This window comes from Nyctibius grandis, chromosome 13, assembly GCF_013368605.1.
Source record: "Nyctibius grandis isolate bNycGra1 chromosome 13, bNycGra1.pri, whole genome shotgun sequence".
Taxonomy (NCBI): Eukaryota; Metazoa; Chordata; class Aves; order Nyctibiiformes; family Nyctibiidae; genus Nyctibius; species Nyctibius grandis.
This window is the reverse complement of record NC_090670.1, coordinates 2,311,699-2,328,356: the sequence shown is the minus strand read 5'-3', so window position 1 is coordinate 2,328,356 and position 16,658 is coordinate 2,311,699. Positions and strand designations below refer to the sequence as shown.

The window sequence follows — 16,658 nt, the reverse complement described above, 5'->3', positions numbered from 1 at the left end:
AAAGCTTTTGCATGTTAAAAATATATGAATAAAATAAATATTTTGGAAAAATAAATTGTTTTGAGCTGTTTCCACAATAACTTAAGTCACTTCTGGGATTGTTGTTACAAGGTATATCATCTTACAACAATATTTTTTCTTTCAATATCTAGCAATATGGACTTTTCTTTTTACCTATCCAATACCAACACTGACCAGAAAGCTCAACAAAGTTTTTTCGCTACATGTTTAACAGACATTTAATGTTGACATAAACCACGTGCCTAATATTGTATTGTAATATCTTTTACTTACAGGCACTGCTCTCAGACTTACCTCCTGAACTAGAAGAAATGGATTTCAATCATGCATCCCCAGAGCCCGATGATACCTCATTCAGCTTGTCGTCTTTATCAGAGAAAAATGCCTCAGACAGTTTGTGATTTATTTTATTTTGAATTGACAAAAAAGAAACCCCGCGTAACGTGTAGGTTTCGAGAGAACAGCTTTTTGCTGTCCAGTGTTCTTCAGTCCAAAAAAGAAAGCCCAAGGTGAAGCAGACCTTCCCGAAGGATGGCTGTAGTATGTCATGGCTACAGTTTGCGGTGTGAAGAAATTTTGAATTTGGTTTTTGATAAATGAAAGAACTGTGTGAGGAAAGGTTTCACTTTTAGCAGTTTGGCCTTGATTAGGATAACTTCGGACTTCCCAGAATAACTCTTGCTCTGTAGCAAAGTCTTTTTGAGCAGGGATCCAAGAATGGGAAACAAATGTCCTGTTATACAGACAGGTAATTCTTCAGAGTTGCTTGCTCACCAGTCCTGTTTATTATTTTTTTCCCCATTTTTGCTCAGGTAGGTAGACTAAAAATTGGGGATCCAAATAGAATAACAGGCTTTTTATGAGTTGTGCTGGAACCCTTTTGAAAATCTGAAATTAAACTGAAATGTTGTTCATTACGTGACTTCAGATTGTTGAATCTTCCATTTTCTGACCAAAATAGCTGAAAATACTTTGAAAGGCTAACTGAAAAATTTGAATTATCGTCAATAATGTAAAGGAGCATAACAAATTAGATGGATATGGGAAACCTGATAGCTGCAGAACACGACTTTCTGCCAGGCTCACGGTAGCAATGGGACTAGATGTTTACACCACTATTTAGGGTTTTATGAACGTCGTTACAGTTTTGATTTGTCAAAGTCTGAATGCTAAAGTTTCCTTTCTTGTTTTAAGTATCGGTTATATATTTCTCCACAAACTGTGCTCCATTTTATCAAGACACTGTCATAAGTCCACAGCTGTCATTGTGTCCTGAAAGGTATTCGAGTTTTGAAGTTGAGTTTTGCAGATCTTCTAAATGTGACCTGGTTTGGAAGTAGCCCTGTCTGATGAATTATTTGGCAACTGTCAGGTGCCGTTTCTAAACTGTGAGCTTGGTTGCAGGCAGTGAAATGAATTTCTTCCTTCCCAGTTGCTGTTGACATTGAATCCCTTTATTCATCTGATTAAATGGACGTGCAGTCACATTCAGATAAATTTAGTAGGGCATGGAGGTGCATGCCCGTGTCAGTGATGCTCTATAACTTCTAATCTGAATATTCCTCAGCAAGCATTTTTGAAACAGATCCCTTTGCAGTCTGGTAAAAAGCCTGATCTTTCAACTTTATGCCAAATAATGATTTACTCTGGTGAATCCTTATTCATGCAGTAGAGTAAGTAATGCCTTTATTTTCAGTGTGAGGTCCAAGGTGTAGCTCAGAAAATCCAGTGTGTTGGGGAAATAACACCTTTTTTTTTTTTCCTTTTCCTTTAATACTGGGATTAACTCATGATTTTAGGTTTTTCTCAGTCTGGGCATGGGGAACTTTGAACAATATTGTTAAATGCCAGCTGCATAAAGGATAGTAGCAGTTTTAAAAGCTGTTTTAAAAAAAACAAACCAGATTCACAGTTCTGGCTGCTATATAGTTCATTTAGTTCCCAAATGACCTCTTACCATCTATTCTACAGAGTAGCCCTGTGAAAGCGAGCTGTTGGGCCTGTGTTTGAGTTTAGGCATTAAAACTCGGAGTAGAATCCCAGGAGAGAGGGAAGGCACTCTGTGTAACCAGGAGGTAAGAGGCAGGTTACTCATCCTTTCACTGCCTGAGCTGAAATGTCACGTCCTGGCTGGCAGACGCGTCCTTATCACCTTCCTCAAAGGAGGAGCAGTATTTTACATGCCTGTTGATATGACCAGCAATCTAAAATTAATTAAGGTTTGTGTGCAAAGATCACAGTAGGGTCCTTCAAATGTACAATAGGGCTCAACTGTAATTCTGCTCACTCTGACAAAACCATTTATAAAGGGTTTTCTATACTGGGTTAACAATGCTTTCTATTACTGTTCTTTCTGGATAGGAAATTTGTGCCACTGACAAAGAAACCTCTTGTTTTCTCTGAGCTTTGCTGAAATAAAAAAAAAATAGTACTGTGATTTGCCACTATTTGGACCCTATTTTCCTGCTGCTTCCACTTAAATTCCCATGACAAAAGGCAGGCTACTCTTAATGAGAGTTCTTGATTTCATGGTCGTTAAGTCATCCACCTAATTTTCATTGATGATTCATATTTTGCTCTGTCTTGCTTTTATTTCATGTGCCAAACAAATCGAAGGAATTAAATGAATGAAGTACTACCAGATTCAAGCAATTATAGGTCCTTTTTCTCAAGGAGGCTGGAATCCTCTTTAGGCTGTGCGTGTGAAACCAGCTGCAGGGAGTGCCCACGTCATCCCTGCGGGCACGCTTCGCTTTGGCCCTTTTCTGCTGTAGGGTGACAAGACAAACCATCGCGCAGTAGTCATGTTCTCCTACCCTGAAACACGTGGCAATATTACAGGATGTTCAGGAAGAAAGACTATAAATTATATTCCTGTCTAAGAAAATGCTATGTCAGATAATACTGTACAGCTGTTCTGCATTTTTTTTCAATATCGATGTTTATTTCCTGTCATCTGTAAAAACAAAAATCTTCCTACTATATTACCAGTATTGGTATTTTAAATCGTTGCTGCAACAGCAGTTCTGCAGCCCAGTGGCTGAAGAGCAGCTTATGAGGTCGTGTAACATAACACTTCACCATCCTTGAGGGTGAAGATAATACAGATCCAGGTATGGCACTTCAGACTAGCACTGCACACGTGCTTCATAATTTAGGGTTTTTTTTATTTGCTTGTGTCTGTACCAGGCAACATAACATGCTGAGTTAGGAGATTGCATCGCGGTCCGTGGAACTTGTTCAGCTGGACCTTAGAACAGAGTGAGAGAGTTGGGGTTATTCCTTTCCAGCTTCATCTTAGTAATTGTCTGACAAGCATCTTACTGACAGGCATGGCCCCCTGATACCCAGCCACTGGGGTACTCATTTCCAGATGAAATTCTGGAAGTTCTTCAGATGAAGGAAGACGACAGGGATGGCTCTGTGGGCCCAGGGCACGTTAGGGTTTGGTGTGTGCGTATTTCCTCTGTTCACAACGAAAGACCCCATTAAGTGCTAGTTCCTCAGTTGCGTAGCCCTCCCACGACAGACAGAGCTAATGTGGTGGTATGTTACGATGACAGGAATAAGCCCCCCGGCTGTTGCCCGGGGTTGGCTCTGTAATTCGAATAATGGCCACAGCAGAAGTGCCACGTATCGACATTTTTATCATCTTTCTGCAAAGGCTCTCATTTGCTTTGTCCATGAAAGATGACTTCCCTGGCGTTGTTTATTCCTAATGCCTCTGTCTGAACACGAGTGATGAAGTCTGGTGTTCTGAAGAAACCAGAGTGGGGAAAGTAGTTCAGAACAGACACTGTAAAACAGAGAGAGGCCGCTCGCTCCTCAGGGAGCAATCAAAGCTTTGATGCTAGCAAGCTTGCTTATACTTAAGAAAGCTGTTTCCTGAAGCTATGCCTCTTCTCATTTCCCTGCAGATGATGCTTCTGTCAAGTCTGTAGGTCTAACAGGAGTGAGTAATAGTAAATATTCTAATAGGTGACTTTGTGGCAGATTTAAAAGTACACGAACAGATGTACCATACAAGTGTCAATTTTCTTGAGTGCTTGGTTCTTGAAGCAGCACTGCACTTTAATCTTTCCAAGTATTTCTTTTTCGCTAAGGCAATAAAAAGTCTGAAAATGACAAGCAGATTGTGGGCTTTGCAGTCCTCTGAGTGCAAAAAGGAACGTACCCATTATATCTTCATCTTCTTAAACCTGGAAGCAGCTTATCAAGTCCATTCACCAAACAGCTATGTGTACTGTTGTGGTTATATCGTTGAAATGATAGGAGAAATCAACAGTATTGTGAACATCCTTATTGTGGAAATGGAAATTACTGCTTAAAGTCCATCAGCTGTCCGCTTTGGGGTTGCTATTGCACTACTGTATTCAGAATGTTCAAAGGAAACTAATGCCCAGCACTACCTTTTCCCCAGGTACTCTAGTCGTAGCTGACTGTTGGTCTCAGGATACTGATAGCGTAAGGAAAGACAATAATATGCATAAATGGAATAGCACAGAATCTCTGAAACATGAAGAATTCGTAACGTGTTACAACCAAAAGCTTGATTTACTACCTCCAGTCCCGCTGCCCAGCTCCTTCAGGTCAGCCAGTGAGCTACGAGGCTGCTGGACGTGTTGGAAGGACTGGCAGCTGCCCAACCTTCACGTGGCATTTCCAGGTTCTGCCTTTTCTGCCCCGAACCATCATACGGTTGAGTAAGTTGCTCAGTTGGGAGATGCCTGATCAAAGTTAGAGGATGGTTAGTGAGAAGACTCCAACTAGCTATTAGAAAAAACAGGAGCTGGTTTGTGGTGTTCCATTTCTCTACTCAATATTTTAGCAGCTTGGCCAAATCTGAAATCTTCAAAGAGATGAGCAAACAAAGAATAAGCGGTGCTATAAAACAGGTTTTCTCCATGGCAGAATGGGGTTTTATTCTGACTAAGGAGTATTCATTTGTCTCTGAAAGGCAGCAGCTGATGTTTTGGTCAGAAGACAGCAGACAGAAATGGGGCAGAACCTTGGGCTTGTGGTGGTTGTTCTTGTGTTTAAACAAAGGAGCAACCCTCTGCGATAACAAGAGACGCTTAAGAATGTTCCTGTAAGGAGAATGGTTTCAGGTCAGTGCTTTGGTTCTGGTGAACATTTTACTGTATTGCTGAACTCAGTCAATAATTCTTTTCAAATTCTGTATGACATTTTACACACGCTACCTCTGAAACGTGACACCACCTTTAAAACCACACAGAAAATGTGAACTTAAACATTTTTTTAATGTTTTATAGGCAATAAATTATTTCCAACATGCATCCTTCAATTTTGTGCTTGTTTTTCAGTTGAGTGCGAGACATCATTAATTTTTTTTTATTATTTTAGTACTATTTTTATGTATTTGTCTTAAACACATTCTATGGACAAGGAAATAATAAAGATGTGTTATTAGGGAGAAAAGATTAGCATATGTTAATGGTAGTAAATATTTCTATGGCAGCTGAAGGATGATGTAGTAAATGGGCTAGCTGTGCTAGTTTTGGTACAGCTACTGTCAGGAATGGGTATTATCCTTTATTCTGGTACTAAATGACTGTTGTAACAGTTCTCAATACATCATAGATTAATTTATCAGAGAAAACAGTCACATAATGAGTCTCAGCGATGTAATGAAAAGGATTTTACATTTTCTGAGACATAATGGATCATAAATATGTCCTCATGTTTTCGTTTCAGCTACTGATTTGGTTTTTTTGCATAACTATGTATAAAGACCTTGTAGAAACAATTTTGATTTGCTTGTAGGCAAGTGTTAAATGAAAATGAATCGGTAGTAAGCTAAGGTTCAAATGTACACGTGGGCCATGTTTTGTGGTCAAGTTTCATCTTAAAAGAGTCCTTATAGCTTCCCCCATCGCATCTGTCTCCCTGAAACCCACGGGGGATGGCTGACAACGTACGAGCCTCATCAGGCTGGGGAGGGAGGGAACGAGGCACATGGAGGTATCGCAGCCAGGGGGCAAACACAGAGCCTGGGGTTCTAGTCAAGAAAATGGTAATAAACTAAAAAATTGCTACGCCTTGGAAGACAAGAGCTTCTACTTTATCTTCCTATTTTGTGAAATACAGCTCAAAAAGTCATTGGCAAATCCACTGAATTGTGTTGGGGAAAAATTGGTCTCTCCAATGGCAATTATATCACTTCTATGATTATTTCTAGAATTACTGAGTGTATAGAATACACACATGCCTATTTATAATGTGCACAGATACACTGAACATCATATTAGCATCTACAAAGGTATTTTCACCTAAAATATTAATGTAATTCTAAAATATATTTTATTTGCTCTTTATGTCTTACTATATATTGATTACATAGTTTTGAAATTTAGTCAAATACATCCATACAAATATTGTTTACAGTTTAACTCCTTGCAAAACTGATAACTTGTGGGCTTGGGAATTTATTAAAATGCCCATAATAGTGGTATTTCTAAGTGATCTTGGCAAACAAACAAACTGCTGTATTTATGAAGAGATAATGAATCTTCTGCCATGATGATTTCTGCTTTAGTTTCACTAAAGATACCAGTTTGATTTAAAAAAAAAATATTCTGAAAGTTTAAACGTTATTGTCTGACTCGGATGTTTTCTTCAGCCTACAAAACCTAGGGTAACTGATGGTCTTAAACCTTGTATCATTTCTTTCTGGTCCCAGTTGTTAAGCTTTGTAACCTGAGTGTATTACAGAGTTTCTCTGTGAAAATCAATATTTAGATTGCATTTTTATTTGCATCAGTACGTGTAGCAAAGAAACTACTACAGATCTTAAACTGAAGTACCTCCACTATGGTCCAGGACGCAGGGTCTTGGCATATTTGAACGATGGATGCTTGGGGAAATATTCCGTACCTTTGTACTGAGGGGTGTTTTCTGTGTATATATAAGGGTATTTATAATCTTGTATCAACTGAGTCATCATGAGAAATGCTTATTTCCTTCTTTAGAAGCCTGCTCAGCTATTTTTATATCAAATGTTGGTCTTCGCCTTAATTTTTTTTTGTGAAAAGTTGTGCCATAGATATTTTAACTTATCCACAGATAGTTTACAGATTTGCTTTGACTTGTCTTTAGTTAATTATTTTTTCCTCAAACTGTTCTAAATTGTTTTCTCCTCCCAGTACGTCTCAAGGTTGTTTTGCTTTCTTAAGTTTTTATTTTAACTTTTGGCAGATACCTTCATATGCATGCTTTGGTAGGTCAAGTTTTTCCTCTGTAGTTTATTGTTTCTAGATTAGCAAAACCTTTCATTGAAAAAAAAATCGAAGTAATGCTTGTACAAATGTATCTCGAACGGCCCAAACGGTCAGAGCAAAGGGCTATTTAGCGTTGGTAAATTTGTCTACCAGACTCAAGGATATTTTTCTACGTCTGTCAAGTTTGGGGCTATGGAGCAATGAAATAAAGGTTAACGAACTCCTTTTCCTATATGAAGTTCTCAGTTTCTGTATTTCTTATTGTCTTGTAGAAATTCAGGCCTGGTCGAAGGAGCGAGAGGTAAGGTCAGGGCTCAGCGCAGGCGCCTCCCCCCTCTGCTTCCCCAGATCTTCAGTGGCTTAGTGGCATTTCTGACCCAAACCCCTGTCCGGTGACCGGGGCAGGATTCAGGGGCAGTAACAAGCGTTTATGGCAGCGGCGTGTGAGCTGGCCCCGGGGGCTGGCGGCCAGCGGTACCCTCCTCGTGCTGACTGCGGCGGCGTTTGCCATCAGCGCGGGGGTTTCACCAAACGAACACGCTCCATTTTCACTGACACAGATCTCGGCAGCTTCCACGGGTTCCTGTGTTTATAAAAACAAGATGGGGAAAACAACATAACCCCGCTGGAGTTCTGTAGGAACCCGGGAGACCCTGTATTTACTGCAGCAGTTCCTCATACCGAGTTGTTGTTCGTTTGGAATAGAGCGGGGCCGTGCGGGGAGGGGGGTCAGCGCTGCAGTGCCCGTCCGTGGGGGTCTGGGGGGGATGGATGCTGTAAGAGATCGACTGATTAGTGGGAGGAGTTAAGAATATCTTTAATTCATTATTTTCTTCTCAGCAAGGGTCATTAGCCATTGGAAGGGGCTGCCCAGGGAGGTGGTGGAGTCACCATCTCTGGAGGGGTTTAAGAAAAGACTGGACATGGCACTTAGTGCCCTGGTCTGGTTGCCATGGTGGTGTCAGGGCAATGGTTGGACTCGATGATCCCTGAGGGCTCTTCCAACCTCAGTGATTCTGTGATTCTATTACTTTATGGAAAGGTTTTTCAGAATTATATACAGAACTTGCAACCTTCTGTCCCGGAAACACTTCTGATCTGTCCTTCTTTTCCATAACATGAATTTATGTCTAATGAAAGCAATTAACATGCACCACTAACAGCAGCTCAGACTAATTCAGCTGAACCATTAATGCGCAAGCGTTTTGCATTGGGTTTTTTTAATTGTTTTAAAGATCAATGTGAGCTCTCTATGTTGCTGTTAATCATGATACCGTTTCGTAGCACTTACTGCCTTGCAAATCTCCAGAGGTAAATACTGTGCCCTCTGCCTCCAGCTGCCAGTCCAGGCGAGGGGCCGGACGTGCTGATGGAAGTCTGGCAGAAGTTGTTAGTGCCGATGCCCGGCTGCTGTTTGAGCACACGTAGGTGGTGAATACAGGCCGTACCACAGCTCTCCTGAGGAGCTCACAGTGCGGTACCACGACTCTGGGAAAGAATTTAAAATGACTTCAAGACCAGGAGTAGAGGGAAAAACAGCTGCACAAACTCCCACGTCTGGCTGCGTTGGTGCTGTGGGTGCTGCCCTTCGGGCTCAGCACCACGTCCAGGGCGGGTTCCTGTCCAGGCTGCTTGAGATGAGGATGTGTAAGCCAGGTTTAGCCTAATCGCCGTGTTACTTAAGCCTGCTTTTGTTCACAGCCACTGCTGGCTGGCAGCCCAGCTACACCCACGTGTATCAGCTGGGCACACGGGCACTCACCTGCGCTCCCCTGGCTCTTAACTGCAGATACTTATAAACCTGATTACTAACAGGATTCTCAGTGCTTTTAATTCAACCGAACTCACACAAAACCTGGAGCTAAAACCACGTCCAGCTTCTGCAAGGGTGGCTGCAGAGCAGGAGGTTAAAAAGGAAGCGGACGAATGAAGAGGAAGTCAATCTGTGTGACACGAAAGATTTAGTAACAGATTTAGAGGTGACACTGAACTTGGGTGTTTCGGGGAAGGACCAGCGCGGGGTGGTGGCTGCAGCTGTATTGCCACCTGGTGGCAAAAACCCCAGTAACTGGGGGAAAAACGTGTACGCTGGGCCCACGCTTCCCATTTCAGAATGAGCAGCTGTTTTTATCTAAATGAAAAATAAAGGAATCTGGCACTTGGTAATGAGGAGATTGCGACCAGGCTGAATGTACAGCCTTAAATCTGCCTTTTTAGTTATGAAAATCACACTGAAGTGTGTGTGTAAAGGAATAAAGGCAGAAGGGTTTGATAGGGAGTTCTCTGGTCTTAATGACACTTTCCAATTTGACTTTGGTTTTAAGTTTTGATAAGATCATCTGCAGAAGTTCAACCAGTGTGTTAAAGTAATCAGATCAGGTGTAAACTTGTTTGGTTTTTTGTTAATTCAGTGCTGTGCAGGAGTAATGACCAAACAGGATTTTCGGGACAGTATCTAAAGAGACTCGACACTGGGATTTCTGCTAAGCCAGTGAAGAACAGGCAAGTACGTACCAGGCACACAGAATTTCCTGGATCTGCTCGATCCTGAAGGAAACTATTCCCAGAAATTCAAGTGCAGCACCCAGGGACGTGCAGCCCGCCACAGAGCCTTCCAGCCGCTTTGTATTCTCTCCTCTCTGAACATTGTGTTTCTCCAAGAAACACCTGGTAAAGAAGTGCTGTCAAAAAGAAGATATGATATTGTCTGCAGGCATCTGAGGGGTCCAGCTGAGGTGGGGGAAGGTCTGAAAAACTTCTGTTGTTTATTTCAGTGGGGAAGAAAGGAAGTGGAAAGGAGATCCTTCCTGCCAAGGAGATCTGAAAATTTTCATACTTCATCTAATATTTTATCTGATTTCTTTGTTATTTTTCTCTTTCACTAGAAAGCTGTAATAATGGACTGTGTAAAGTTTTTCACTAAAAAGAAAGCTCATTTGACCTTTTTTATGACAGAAAATTCCTCACTAGCCCCAATCTTTCTGCAACAGTCCCTCCCTCTTTTCTGTTTAACGTGAATTTTCAATTAATGGTCTGTTTCCTCTTTCTTCAGAAGGGTTTTGGGTCCAGCTGCCCTCACGCTGCGGTGCTGGGGGAGAGGAACGGATCACGTACTGACACTGGCGCGAACCAGCCCTGCCTTTTGCTCTGGAAGCCTTACAAACAGGGCTGCAGTGTCCCCCTCGGGCCCGGGGCCAGTCGTGCCCCCCAGCTCCCGGGGACCAACCTCGTGGGTGAAGGGAGGAGCTGTGCGTAACGCCCCGAATCGGACAACGGCATCGCCCGTGGTCTGGAGGGATGCGCCGGAGTTCATCTGTCGTGTCTGCGTGAATCAAACATGAGGTGATCTTTCCCCCTGCTCTGCTGGCTCCTTGTTTCCCATATATCATTTAATTAAATAATTACCCAGCAAAACCCTCCGACACACCCTCTGCCAGGGCTGAGCCTGGAGCCTCTGCCAGGGCTGAGCTTCTCGGCAGGTCGGGGCCGGGGGATTAACACGGAGGGTGTGCAGACCCCGAGAGGGGACATGGGGAAGGGGAGCTTGGGGGGAGCCCCCTCCCCAAACAGCTGCTTAGTTTCAAAGCAGAGGACGTTTTCTTTTCTCCTTTAAGCTAAGTTTGCTCCCGAATACCTGAAGCCCTATTTAAAAACTTTCTCGCTGGTTTGAGGCTTACGAACCGGAGCAGTCTAGAAGGGAGCAGGTAGTGGTGGCTCTGACACCCATGGCCTTGTCTCATCTCCCCAGGTGACTTCTCGGTTCAGAAAACCAAGGCTGTGGCTGTGTTTCCCTCGTTATTTAATGAGTGGTGCTGGTGTGAGGCTGACTCACAGGTTCTTCCCCAGGAGCATCTCTTCTCTCCCTGACTGGTGCTGGGTTTCCAGGTAGCCCCGGGCACCTGAAGCCACCAACCCCATGCCTGGAGCAGTGGCTGCTCCCAGGGCTCCCTCCTGGGGAGGACAGAGCGGGTGAGAGGAAGGGCAGTGGGGACAAAGGGAGTGAGACCTGAAAGGAAAGGGGATATGGACTGAATGAGGGAAAGAAAGGAGAAATGGAACAAAGTGTGAAAGATGAGAAGAGGTGAGAGGAGGTGGAGAGCAAGGGGGGGGGGGAAGAACAAAAACCCCACGGAAGCACTTGGAACAGAGGAGAATTGAAAGTGAATTAAAGACAGACAAGTAGCAAGTACACCCTCATCGAGGGGAATGGTGCCTGTAGCAGGGGAGTGGCAACTGCATCAGGAGGCCACGTCCCGGGACAGCCAGGTCACAGAAACGGCCCCTGAGAGCAGATCCTCGCCGCCCGCCGCTGGGCACCGAGGGCAGCTCGGCCCCGCGCCTCGCAGGGACGCCTGACCGAGGCTGCAGGTGGATTTGCTCGTGTTTAATATTTGTTAAAACTCTCGCTCAGTAACAGTTGCGAACCCCTTGCAACCAAAATCCCTCAGACCTTATTTCCCATAATAGTAAGTAAATGGCTCACTGTGATCCGAACTATAAACAGATTTTTACGAATTCTGCCAGCCATTTAATATTGAATTATTTCTTTATGCCCACATGTCTTTCCTGGGTTTCTTAATTCTGCCAAATATTTAGCTCAGCGATCTCTTCTCTCAGCAACCCACACTCTCCTAGCTACATAATCCCATTTTTGGACCTTTATTTAAAATTTCAGCGTTTTCACAGAGCTGGCCAAAGAAGCAAAACTGATCAGAGAGGAATAAAACAAAGGAATGTGTTCAGCTCCTGGTTGTTAGATCAGGTTATTTGCTCCTCACATGAAAGCTGGACGGCCGAGCAGCGGGTTTGACCCTAACCACGTAACCAGTGTGAGCCCCAGGCTCCTTTCCCTGCCTGGCACAGACCCCTGGCCCAGGGTCCTCCTGGGACCCTTTGGGGGGTGAATCCCCTCTGAAGGTGCCTTTGGCCTCCCCGTTGAGCTCAGGGCCCCGAGAAGAGGATGGACACATTGTTGCATGCTCTATGATCACACATCAGAAATAACATGGTTTTCTGAGCTTCACTTCTTTCAAACATTGATTTATCTAAAATTTCTTCCTATAAAACCCTGAGTGCTTGGCTGAGAATGTCGTTTCTTGCTGCTGTCAGTGGGCTATGAGCTCACTCGATGCCTGCTATGATCTGTTTCCTCGTCAAAAGACAGGATGAACATGTCTTAATTTTCAGAGTGTGTTGCTTATTTGCCTGAATGACATGTAGAAAAAAAGTGATTCTTGAGCAAGGCTTATTTTCTCAGCTAATAAAAACCCCAGTTTTGTGCAAACACTCATAATGAAGAGTCATATCACCTTTGTATAATACGTTTCAATTATTTTTCCCCCCTTTAAATCAACTTTCAGCTGAAGAAGCCGTCTAAGCGAACAGGTATTCAATTATTCCCCGTTACCCTGACATGCTCCCAGCCCTGGGACGGGGACAGGGACAGGGATGGGGATGGGCACCATCGCCGACTGCTTGCTGCTCCCACGCTGAAGCGATGTGTTGATTCACTCTGTAATTGATTTGGGCAACTCGAGGCAATCCGTTTCCAAGACACCACATCCTTCAGATATTTAAAAAATCACAACTCTGGCAGCACATTATATTTAAATGTCGATGTATAATGTGTGTGTGTATATATACGCGCTCGTAGGTCTCGGTGTGAACTGAAAATGTCCAGGTGGGCAGGGGAGCGTGCGTGGCTGTTGCATCTCACCCGAAGAGGCTGGTTCAGTGGGTGGCCCCTCTCTGAGTCACTGCGCAATCGATATCAGCGCGGCCTCAGAGGTTCCCTTTGGCCCTGCTGTGGGGGGCTTTCAGTATAGCTCCGATTAACGTCCTCACCACGTGCAGTTATTAAAGAGCGATTTCAGATTTTTCTTTAACATAAGGGGCAGTGACCAGTTCCAGCTCAACAAGGGATGTTCTGTTGGTGGTTTCTGCCGTTCCTCACCATCACCTCCCCACCTCCGTGCTGCTGAGGGATGTGGGGATCGCTGCCTTTCAGCCATGAACGCTTGGCTTCCTATGTGAAGGAAATTTCTGAAGAAGAGAGAGGAAACTCTGCCGTGATCTCCCTCTAGCTTTGCACCTATGGAAGTAAAACGGAAGGAAGATCTTTTTACACAGAGAGTGGGATGAGGGTAAAACCAAAGAAGGGCTTGGGGCTGCATTAGGGCTGATCAACCTGCTTGTCATCTGCGGGGTTAAGGACCCCCATAAAAGCTCAAACCATGATTTCCTGCTCAAAACCATTTTGAGGGAGGAGGGACTGAGGCCCTTGGGGTGTGTGCCGATAGAAAACAACGCAGTATGAGTGACTATTTCAATAATGTCGAAATGAAATGCATCAGCAGTTGTTTGGGCAGGGGCTTTTCCCAACGAGCCCCCAACCTGCGCAGGTTGATCCCCCGCTTTCGGGCCGTGCTTTGGTGAGGGGCTGTTCGGTTGTGCTCAGAGCCAAGGCGTTCTGTAGGTGAGCTCTGTCCCTTTTTCCAGCTCTATAGAGTACAATGAAATGTAGGTGTCTCTTCGACGTGCCAATAGCTTTAAAAAAGCACTCCCAGAGTCTCAAAACAACTTTGGGAGAAGCCAGAACTGCTGGGTTGAAGTCAAACAAAGAAGCAGAGAAACAAGGAATGACGATTTTCATTTCCCCTGAGCTTTCTGCAGCTATCGGTGGGTTAAGCAGATCTATCAGTGTGACACAGGAGGAAATGCTGAGTACTCAATGTGATGTTTTGTGGAAGAAAAATCTTGTATGAAGCAAATATTTACGGCAAAATATTCTCCTGTATAGAAAAAACGATACAACCCAGTTACCCCACTGAAATCCAGGCTAACTTTGTAACGGGGCTTGGGCACGGCGGGAGTGTTGTGCTGGTCCTGTGCTCAGATAAGCATCATCCTTGCTCAAAAAAAAGCCATCTCTCAACATTAAATGGGTACATGGGGTTTTTTTGCAGCTGTTAATACAGATAGAATTGTCTCTGAGTGAAAACATCTTCCATCTAGTAAGCTAAATAAGCAATATGAATAGCTGGATGCAACATGTCTGTAAAAACATAAAATACTTTATAACTGTCTAATAAAAACGCATTAAGCAATGAGGACTTTGTCAGAACAGAAGAAATATGTTACCTCTGTTGCTGCAAGCTTAATAATTGTGCTTAATCACCCATTGTTTGGTGATTCAAAATTTAGAAGGGTGTTTTGATTTAAATTTTTCAGAGTTCTCAGAGTTCATGTGCTTTAGAAAAGCATCACTGGAAGGCAGTTGTAGTTCTCTAAAACACAGGATTTAGCACTAAATCTGAAGTCGCAGAGCTGCTCACCCAGCCCCATGCTGCCCAGGGCCCTCGCTGCTGAGCTCAGTGGCACTTTTAGCCTTCATTTCCCATGGCTGACTTCTTCCTTGGAGTCAGTTTGAACTTCAGCCCTCTATCAGCTGCCTCTGTGTGCATTTATACACACTTTAAAATTTTCAATTTAATATTTCAATGTGAATATTTAAAGTATTTTAATTCTGACTATCTCTTTCAATGGTTCCTGTAATTACAAGGTACGTCATTCATTTTAGATTTAAATATGCTTCCTTCCCACACAAACCTACATTCTTTCTTTTTCTCTTTATATTACCGTTAGCATATTTTTAAAGCAAATCTTACTATTTTTTTATATTAAGAAATCAGATCCTCCTCTTTTTTAGAGTCCTGCCCTGGTGCTTTTTGCTGTCCTTCCAAAGATGGAACTAGATTGTGTTGGCTGCAGGAAAAAACATCAAAGGCTCCTCCTCCTCCTTTTATTAGATAAAGGTTGATGCTCAGAATTACAAGTTAAAAAAAAACCAACCTAGCATTTAAAGAAAGCAGCACTTTGCTTCCCCAGCTACAAGACACACTGGTGGTTCTGAACTCCGGGGTATTCAGCAGCCATCCATTTACGTGATGGGGTCAGGATCAGCTGCGCTCCGTTTGCAGCTCAGAAGAGGGAAGGTCCCAAACCAGCCCTAGAGCAGAGCCCTTTCCAGGGGTGCAGCACAGCGTCTTGGGCTGAGGGGTTTATTGTTGCAAGAAAGTAATTTCATGACAAGTTACCAAGCCTCTCGATGAAGTTACACAAATTTTAAACAGAAACAGCACTGCCAGGTCGTTGCTATCGCATTTCATTGTGATGCAGCCTTGGCCTGTTTCCCCTTCCCATGAAGACCATCCAGGTGACAGCAGCATTTCAGCAGCAAGGCTCCAGCTCTAGCTCCTTCCTGCTGAGCTGTTTAAAGTCTTGTTATATCAGCTGTGGGGCTCAGTTCTAATTTGCTTAAATTCAGTGAAACACCACTAACTGGTGAAACGTTGTAAACTTACACCAGGCTGGGGCTGACCCTTTGTAGCTTCATTAGGGTTTTCAAGATACCCCCCACCAGCATGATTCTTGCTGTTAAAAGAAGATTATTTATTGTTTACTCTGTAGTGGTCTGCTGATGTTCTGGTTTGCTGGGTAACAGCCATTCTTTAAAAGTCTGACCTCATTCTATTAGATGCTTCCTCCGCTGAGTGCTCTCATTTCTCACTGAAGCCCATACACAACATTTACTAAAAAAATCTCCCATTAAAGGCGGTGAGAATCTGCCTCTCAGATGGTGTGGACTGTATTTTTTCCTCACCATTAAGAAGTCTGTTCGTCTGTCATTTTTCACTGCTTTCATCTGTTCTGCCATGGCTACTGATCGATGCCTGTGACAGCTCATCATTGAAAGGAGAAGCAGCTCTTCCATGTCAAAGTCAACTTGTTGAAAACTCTTCATAATCGCTTGTCCTCATGGATTGACAGCAAATGAGAAAATATTACAAAGAACTGGGAACGGTCGCAAGTAATGTCCTTTCCCAACTTTGCACGCAGCTGCCCCTCAACCACTGTCTTTTATTAAAGCAGTAGAAGAAACAAGATAATGAAATGAACTGCGAAGCGTTTTGTGGCATTGCCCTGTATGAAAGACACGGCTTGAAGATAAATTGCAATTGTAATTGCTGCTTCAGATTTGTCCTGGGAAAGCACAATGTGACTGGGATAGATAGGTTTGACTTTGCTGGTAGTGCTGTGTTATCAGAGAGCGCTGGCAGGGCTGAGCAGTTAACTCTTGCAGAGCTGCAGTTAAATTAGAAAGACGAGTAATGAGCAGAGATGGTCTGTGGACATTCTGTATTTAGTGCTTGTGTAACGCCAACTAAGAGTAACGTGAGTTAGAGGCGTGCTTCAAAGCCAAACCTCCATCTTGCCTTAGTCTTTTAAACAAACCAGTATGTGACTGCAAAGGCTGCTCAGCCTGACATCCAGCCTAGTATAGAGTTTCAAGTAAGTTCTATCACTTACCCGCTCATCTGCATACAATGCTGTTATTTC

The 16,658-nt window shown here is 43.5% G+C and overlaps 1 protein-coding gene across 9 annotated transcripts in view; it reads left to right on the top strand.

The window, feature by feature from the left end:
* The window catches only part of HDX (highly divergent homeobox), a 51,763-nt gene extending 44,299 nt beyond the window's left edge, over positions 1–7,464 (top strand). For all 9 annotated transcript variants that reach the window (XM_068411980.1, XM_068411978.1, XM_068411975.1 and 6 more), the window contains one exon: positions 297–7,464. In XM_068411980.1, the coding sequence (XP_068268081.1) occupies positions 297–422 (126 nt within the window). In that variant the 3' untranslated portion in view covers positions 423–7,464. The remainder of the gene's footprint in view (positions 1–296) is intronic.
* The last annotated feature ends 9,194 nt before the right edge of the window (positions 7,465–16,658 follow it).